General features: G+C 44.5%; 1 protein-coding gene across 1 annotated transcript; it reads left to right on the top strand.

Moving 5' to 3' along the window:
• Positions 1–716: 716 nt before the first annotated feature.
• Positions 717–6,871, top strand: psmc2 (proteasome 26S subunit, ATPase 2). The gene is made up of 11 exons (XM_072453324.1): positions 717–905; positions 1,127–1,164; positions 2,073–2,154; positions 3,411–3,510; positions 4,179–4,310; positions 4,379–4,547; positions 4,698–4,862; positions 5,594–5,681; positions 5,920–6,122; positions 6,395–6,491; positions 6,612–6,871. Exons 1-11 carry the CDS (start codon positions 836–838, stop codon positions 6,767–6,769), a joined length of 1,302 nt encoding a protein of 433 aa, XP_072309425.1. The 5' UTR covers positions 717–835; the 3' UTR covers positions 6,770–6,871.
• The last annotated feature ends 1,820 nt before the right edge of the window (positions 6,872–8,691 follow it).

The following is an 8,691-nucleotide window of genomic DNA, read 5'->3' as shown; positions in this document are numbered from 1 at the left end:
CCCGGCGGAGAGGGAACGTGTGACCGCCGCGCGAAGGTTCCGCTTTCACCCGAATATCACTTTTATTTTCTTTATTATGATTGTTTATGCTTATTGGCAGTAAGGAATACGATGATAATAATTTGTATTTACTGGTACTCATTCATTAATATATATATATATTTATGCAACTAAAATGATAATTCTTAATTAATTTATTCATTAGCTTTATTTTATTGAAATGCATTTGCTAGTACACTTTTTATTGCACAAAATATAAACAATTCCTATTTATACCAAACCTTTTTTCTAGCAATTAGGTTTTCCAAAAAAAAAAACACTTTTAATTTCATTTATTATTATTTTATGCAGGTCATTATTAATTCTGGTTGTTAATAATAATTATTCCTAAAGTTGATTCTTTTTAGGTCCTAAACTTTTTTTTTTAAGCATTGTATTAGAATTTTTATATTTTATTGTTAATCGAGTTGCTCAATCATTTATTTCTTTGAAGTATTTTTGTGGCATTACAAAAAAAGAATTAAAAAAACACACACACACACATTTGATTAATAAGCAGCCAATGAAATAACACAGGACAAGTTAAAAACAACAACAACAACATTGAAACAACAGAATAAAACAGACAATAAAAATAAATTACTATTATAGCTGCGAAACATTTTTTTTATGAAATTCGCCACATTGTGCTCTCCGATAAGATGTCCGTCGTGTATTTCCGGTTGTCGATGGCTGTGGGCGGAAGTGCAAAGCTGCTGTGTAATGATCCGCTGGAGTTAGCTTCAGCAGCGGCTCGTTTTTCTCTTTCTTTGGATAAACTTTAGACATTTCAAAAATGCCAGATTATTTGGGAGAAGCGCAGAGGAAGATCAAGGAAGAGGAGAAGGACGAAGGACCCATCAGATGTAATTAAACTCAAGTAGAACGCTTTAAAAGTCATATATTATGGTGTTTAGCTGATGAGCTAAGTCATGTCAATGCTAGTCATCGTACAGTGTTTTTAAACTGCTCTGATTAACACGGTTTACATTTACACTAAACAGACACTTGATAGTTGCTGTTAAATGTTTTTCTACGATTTTGAAGTTGTCATTTTGTGAATTTAATCTTTTCTTTTGTCTTTCAGCTTTGGATGAAGGAGATATCGCCCTCCTGAAAACATATGTAAGCAACAAACTTCTCTCTTTTATCTGTGGAAATGTCAAAATATACTTGTAAAACACTCAAGAGAAGCTGTGAGAGAAACATTCAGGACCTAAAACCTGATTTCATTTGAAGTTAATGTTATCCAAAGGACAAAATGATAATAAAGCTCACAATCTGGTATTTTAAATGATAAAAACGAGTCGTAACTGAATCGTATCAGTCGTTTCACATCTTCAACATTAGAGCTGCAGCGGTTAATTCAATAATTATGATCCTAGTCATATTTTTATAATTGTATTTTGGACTAAACCGACTCTTAAACACTTTTATAAAAGAGCTTTATCAAATAAAGATCATTAGTTGCAGCTCTAGTGTTTCGCTTTGACTAGAAGACAAAATAGGATCAAAACAACGACATAAATGTTCTTAAATAGTTAATTTTTTGCATTAATATATTGGGAAAGTGTCAACATCGTAATAAACTGGTTTAATAAATTAGTTTATTTTGACTGAATGATCTAAACAAGAGTAGAAGTAATTTACTATTTTCTTGATCGTCTGAAATACTTGAGCGCTGCATTTGCCTTCATTTAATGTCGCCTTTTTCAATGTTTAGAGTTCATTTTGACAGAGTTTTACTGGTAATTTAAGGCGTGAACAGTTTTATTTCACTAAACCTGAAATGATTGTGTGAAAAGTAGATTCAAATGCCTCAATAACATGGCTCTGGCAGCAGTAAACGTCCACGTCGCACTCTGTGCTCGTTCCACTGTCGTTTTTGAAGTCATTTGACAGTTTATGACGTCTCGGTTCAGACGCACGATTTCGATTCATTTATGACTCAAAGAAAAAGACGCCTTGACTCCTGAAAACGGTCGTAACTCTTTCGTCGTCTGCGTTTGTGACGAAGCGTCTGTCGTTTCCAGGGTCAGAGCACGTACTCGAGGCAAATCAAACAAGTGGAGGACGACATCCAGAACCTGCTCAAGAAGATCAATGAACTCACAGGTGAGAACGTCGAGCCGATAGGACGTCGTTACGCTCAAAAAAAATCCAAGTCCTCGAGAGCGTTTTGTGGTTTGTAACGCGTCGTCATCCGGATACGGTTTGAGTTTAAGACGTTTCACTTCTAAAAGCCGAGAGGTGAATTGTCTTCAGCGTAAAAAACCTTTGGAACCTTCTGTTTTCGTACAAACTTATAAAGATCTGTCACGTTTAATTCACTGCTCGACGATCGGACTTTAAGACGACTAAAATGTGTCTGACGGGTCAAAGTCGGGCTTGGGGTGTCACAAATGTTTAAACTGTTGTGAGAAGAAACGTCTCGAGTTCACGATTCTTCACGTTTGGTTTAAAAGATCGAAATTCCTCACTTTTCTGAATCAAACGGTAACGATTTTGCCACATAAACGTCCATTATGTGCAGCAGTCTGATCAGGCTTTTAGAAAGGATTTGAAAATGCCCCGTCCAAATACTTTAGTCCAGGGGGTACGGGGGGGGAAAAAACCAGGAGCTTCGGCATTCTCCGGACCACGGCTCGGCAGCCAATCAGAACCAAGCACACAAATTTCGTCGACCATTCAGCGCGCAGCATGCACATGTTCACTTGTAAACTGTAATGGCCGACTATTGTCAAACGCTTCCTGGCCGGATTCCCTGGCCGTCCCTGCCCTCGAAAATGCCCGTCCACATTTTAAAATGCCCCGTCCAAAATACGGGAAGACGGCGTCTAAAAGCCTGAGTCAGATCCAGTGTTTTCACAATGGGAAAATGTCAAAACTTTCGATGCTGAAGAAAAGGTCAGAGTTTTGGACAATCGACCGACGTTTTCCACACAAAATAATAGATCTTTCGTTATTAAACCTTGTGGTCTTATTCTAGTTCTGCTCAAACTCGAGGAAAAGTCACATTTTGTCCCAGGATGTTTTTCTAGTCGATTGAAGCTGTAGTTTTAGGTTCGATTAGCATCAGATTTTTGATACTATTGACAATAATGGACTGAACTAAACCAACTGACGATTATTCTGAGTAAAAAAAACATCACGATTTAACAATTATTCACGGTTTGTGAGATCACAAACACAAAAAGTCAAATCTTACATTTTCTTTCATTCCAGTGTGACTGTTCCTCAAGTTTGTGACGAAATCTGACCTTCTGAAAGACTTAAAGTTGAACGTTTTAACTTTTGGACCATAGATTGAATTAAAAAGAATAAATGGTGCTTCTAAAGATGTGGACGGTTCAGACTGTTTTTCTCCTCAGGCATTAAAGAGTCGGACACGGGCCTGGCTCCGCCCGCTCTCTGGGATTTGGCCGCGGACAAGCAGACTCTGCAGAGCGAGCAGCCGCTGCAGGTGGCTAGGTACGGGCGGGGCTTCACAGTGGGCGGGGCTTCACCCGGTCCGTGGGCGGGGCGTTCACCATCGCCTCAGATTTAAACATGAACGTGACGCGCAGATTTTCTTCTGTTTTTTGTCGAGTTTCAAACCAGAAAGTGCGGTGAATCGGAGCGGACTTGGAGACGCACTCTAAAACACAACGAGATCATTTTATTCCAAAGACAAAACGTCAAAAAAAGATTTTCAGATTTTCCTCAATAATACATTACATTTGTAAATATCCTTTATCTAGAAGTCTGTATAGTCATTATATTTACACCTTTATTTGGGTAAAAATGTATTTAAAGAGTCTAAATGTACAATGGAAGTAATCGTTCGTGACACTTGGTCGACTTGATACTTTTCCATCTTTAAACTCTTCTTTTTATTAACACTGTAGTTTTTCCTTTTACGCTTCTTAAGGCAATAAAACAGGCCAAAAGTGTCATTTCACATTCCAGTTGATCAGTTTGTTTTAGACTCTGGGGGGCGCCACAGTCTCCCAAAATGAGAACATTCTTTTCCCGTCCACATAAAACATAATTCAGTCGACAGAACGATGCACGAGTCAAAGCTTTAGTCCGTTATTACCGCAACGATCGTTTCTAGCATCGTCCCAAAGCGACAAAAACGACGTCCGTTTTGTTTCCAGATGCACGAAAATCATCAACGCCGACTCCGAGGACCCGAAGTACATCATCAACGTAAAGCAGTTCGCCAAGTTCGTGGTGGACCTGAGCGACCAAGTGGCCCCGACCGACATCGAGGAGGGGATGCGTGTCGGGTGAGTCTCCTCCGCGCGCCGCTGCAGCGTTTCACACGTGCGTTTAAACGCCGCCGTTTCTCCCCCAGCGTCGACCGGAACAAGTACCAGATCCACATCCCGCTGCCGCCCAAGATCGACCCCACGGTCACCATGATGCAGGTGGAGGAGAAGCCCGACGTGACCTACAGCGACGTGGGCGGGTGCAAAGAGCAGATCGAGAAGCTGCGCGAGGTGGTGGAGACGCCGCTGCTGCACGTGAGTCGCCCACAAAGTCTCAACCGCGCGGGGGTCTCTCGTGGGTCCATGTTTAGTCCTGACTCTGGCACCAGCAGGAGGCCGGTCCATGTTTAGTCCTGACTCTGGCACCAGCAGGAGGCCGCTCATGACTGTCTCTGTGGTCCTCAGCCGGAGCGCTTCGTGAACCTGGGCATCGAGCCTCCCAAAGGCGTGCTGTTGTTTGGACCTCCGGGCACCGGTAAAACGCTGTGCGCTCGAGCCGTGGCCAATCGCACCGACGCCTGCTTCATCCGCGTCATCGGCTCCGAGCTCGTGCAGAAGTACGTGGGCGAGGTGAGTCCACCCCACCCGCCTACACTTGGCCCGCCTACACTTGGCCCGCCTACACTTGGCCCGCCTACACTTGGCCCGCCTACACTTGGCCCGCCTACACACTTGGCCCGCCTACACACTTGGCCCGCCTACACACTTGGCCCGCCTACACACTTGGCCCGCCTACACACTTGGCCCGCCTACACACTTGGCCCGCCTACACACTTGGCCCGCCTACACACTTGGCCCGCCTACACACTTGGCCCGCCTACACACTTGGCCCGCCTACACACTTGGCCCGCCTACACACTTGGCCCGCCTACACACTTGGCCCGCCTACACACTTGGCCCGCCTACACACTTGGCCCGCCTACACACTTGGCCCGCCTACACACTTGGCCCGCCTACACACTTGGCCCGCCTACACACTTGGCCCGCCTACACACTTGGCCCGCCTACACACTTGGCCCGCCTACACTTCGCCCGCCTACACTTCGCCCGCCTACACACTTGGCCCGCCTACACACTTGGCCCGCCTACACACTTGGCCCGCCTACACACTTGGCCCGCCTACACACTTGGCCCGCCTACACACTTGGCCCGCCTACACACTTGGCCCGCCTACACACTTGGCCCGCCTACACACTTGGCCCGCCTACACTTCGCCCGCCTACACTTGGCCCGCCTACACTTCGCCCGCCGCGTTGGCTTGTTCAAGTCTTACAAAGTGCTGTTCCCTGTTCTGCCTGCAGGGGGCGAGGATGGTGCGAGAGCTGTTTGAAATGGCTCGCACGAAGAAGGCCTGCCTCATCTTCTTTGACGAGATCGACGCCATCGGAGGTAAAGACCCGACCCTGACATGACCCCGACATGACCCCGACATGACCCCGACATGACCCCGACATGACCCCGACATGACCCCGACATGAGGACTCTGGACAAACTCCCATTTCATGTCCTAAATTGGCGTTTCCTGAACAGTTTCTAGAATGATCTTGAGCTTTTACCGGCGACACTGTTGAAATGACTGTTGTGTCAAGTGGAGTTTGTGACGTGTTGGGCGTGGCGCTCTCTCCAGGCGCTCGCTTTGACGACGGCGCCGGTGGAGATAACGAGGTGCAGAGGACGATGCTGGAGCTCATTAACCAGCTGGACGGCTTCGACCCCAGAGGGAACATCAAGGTCCTGATGGCCACAAACCGACCGGACACTCTGGACCCGGCGCTCATGAGGCCCGGGCGCCTGGACCGCAAGATCGAGTTCAGCCTGCCCGACCTGGAGGTGAGTGTGTCCCGAGAGTGCGCGTGTCCCATGAGTGCGCGTGTCCCATGAGTGCGCGTGTCCCATGAGCGCGCGTGTCCCATGAGAGTGCGCGTGTGCGCGTCCCCCGAGAGAGAGAGAGAGAGCGCGCGCGCGCGCGCGTCCCCAGGTCTTCGTGACGGTTGTTTAAATGCACTGCAGATAAACTAAATGTAAAAATGATGTTTTGTCATTTTAAAATATAAAAGTCACAGTTCCACAATAATAACTCTAGATCTTTCCTGTGGTTTCAGGGTCGCACTCACATCTTTAAGATCCACGCTCGCTCCATGAGCGTCGAGAGAGACATCCGCTTTGAGCTGCTCGCACGCCTCTGTCCCAACAGCACAGGTTTGTGTCCCCCTCTAACGTGTCCCCCTCTAACGTGTCCCCCTCTAACGTGTCCCCCTCTAACGTGTCCCCCTCTAACGTGTCCCCCTCTAACGTGTCCCCCTCTAACGTGTCCCCCAGGAGCTGAAATCCGCAGCGTTTGCACTGAGGCTGGAATGTTCGCCATTCGAGCCAGACGCAAAATCGCCACCGAAAAGGACTTCCTGGAAGCTGTGAACAAAGTCATCAAGTCCTACGCCAAGTTCAGCGCCACGCCCAGATACATGACCTACAATTAAACACGACCTACAGTCAAACACGACCCACAGTTAAACATGTGTGATTTTGTCTCTGGATTTTTGTTGTTTTGAAAATAAAAGTTTATTTCAACAGTTTGAGAACCATCAGTGTTTTTTACAGTGCAGAAGGCATCTCGGTAACTTGTACTTCCAATGTGTAAATACTTTTACCACAGTAACATTTCTGTCAGTAACGTTAGAGCTGAGAACGAAAGGCACAGACACTTTTGTCACATAAAAACATACTTTACATTTCCTACGATGTGTCTGTTTCTGGGTTAAAGTGCAAGTTATGGTTTTTGAAAGTGCACTATTAACAAGTACTATAGATATCTGAGGTTCAAGCGTTGCAAATATTACTTTACACACTTAACTCAATTTCAGAAACGATGCACCTTTCAGCTGTTTAATGCCTTTTTGGTGCTCGAACGTCGCTACAGGAAGTGACATCGTATGTACGGAAGCCCCGAAGTGGGAACTTTTAAAATCGTTTTTTTTTTCTTTCTTCTGTTAAAAAATAACAGCTTTACTTCAAATATTTTCCACTTTTTTGGAATAGTTAAATGTTTTGGCCGTTTGTTTTGACACTTTTGGGCCTCCGTACTTTTGCACCTTTGAATTCTCAGCTCTTTGACACTAAAAAACGAGTAAAATGACACTTTAAACTCTAAACTGAAGCGATGCTGGTTTTTACAGAAGAATCCGTAGAAAAATAGCAGAAACATTTGCGACACGTTTCATCCTAAAGCTTCACAAACAAAGGTGTTTTTTGAAGAATGGCCGTGTTTGGAGGTGGATCAGGAACAATTCTGACCCTTTTCGGCAGCGATAGTTGTAGTTTTGACTAAAACACTAAACATGAGGAAACAGGATCATGGTTTAGTTTGTGACACTTTGAATCTTAAAAATAAAGTTATTCCACCACAAAACGCAGCCATAATTCAACATCTGGTTCAATAAAAATACTCTGTTACATAAAGAACTCTCAAACATAAAGTGCAGCTCTAAAAACAAACGTCTGTTTTTATCATCGTCGCTCATTGTATTTTACACACGATCAGACTTTCTAAAACCACAAAATTCAAGCTCACATATGATTTATTTTACAGCTTTTTCTGGAGTTTTAAAGGTAAAATGTAACTTTTCCTAATCAAGTCACATTTAGATTGTAAGTTTGTTAAATTTGACAATAACAAATCTGAATGAAAAGGGTAAAATACAACGAGAGACAAAGTTTAAGGCTTCAGGAACGTCAAGTTTGGATTGGACCAAACAAACTTAAAGGACACATATTCTGCATCGTTTCACCCGTTTTTGGGCTTTAAACATTAAAAACGTCACTTTTGCTTTGGCATTTCATGTTTTAAAACTTTAAATAATGTATGACCTGAACACCACACACTTTCAGTCGGTCCCTCATCAGGATTGGCATTAGCGCTCCATCTAGTGAAGAGAAATAAACAAAAGCTAGCTTCCCCGACATGCTAATGTAGCACGCAGTTTTAATGAAGGCGGTTTTTATTATGACCTTTTACTGTAGCAGAGGGGAGGAGCCTGTTGTAGGGGAGGAGCTTGTTGAACATGTTTTTAGTGGGAGGAGTATGTTGTTGGGGAGGAGCTTGTTATACATGTTTTAGAGGGAGGGGCCTATTGTACATATTCATCTTTGGTGTTTTATGGCGGTTTGTATCCAAGTGTTACATCAGCGCCTCCAACTGGAGTTCTACGTCTTAGACTTTATTCTTTAGACTTCAAGGCCCGAGCCCCCCCCATTGTACAGGTTTTTCAGTGGGAGGAGCCTGTTGTAGGGGAGGAGCCTGTACAAAAGCTCTAAACGCTGACATTTGCAGAATACGTGTCCTTTAACTGTGGAATTTCTAAAGCTGCTGAAACAATCTCGTTACAGTACATTTCCAGCTCCG

This window comes from Eucyclogobius newberryi, unplaced genomic scaffold, assembly GCF_026437365.1.
Source record: "Eucyclogobius newberryi isolate DKJ021-1_F unplaced genomic scaffold, fEucNew1.0.hap1 SCAF_2, whole genome shotgun sequence".
Classification (NCBI taxonomy): Eukaryota; Metazoa; Chordata; class Actinopteri; order Gobiiformes; family Gobiidae; genus Eucyclogobius; species Eucyclogobius newberryi.
The sequence above is the reverse complement of the archived record's forward strand: the minus strand, read 5'-3'. Positions and strand labels throughout refer to the sequence as shown.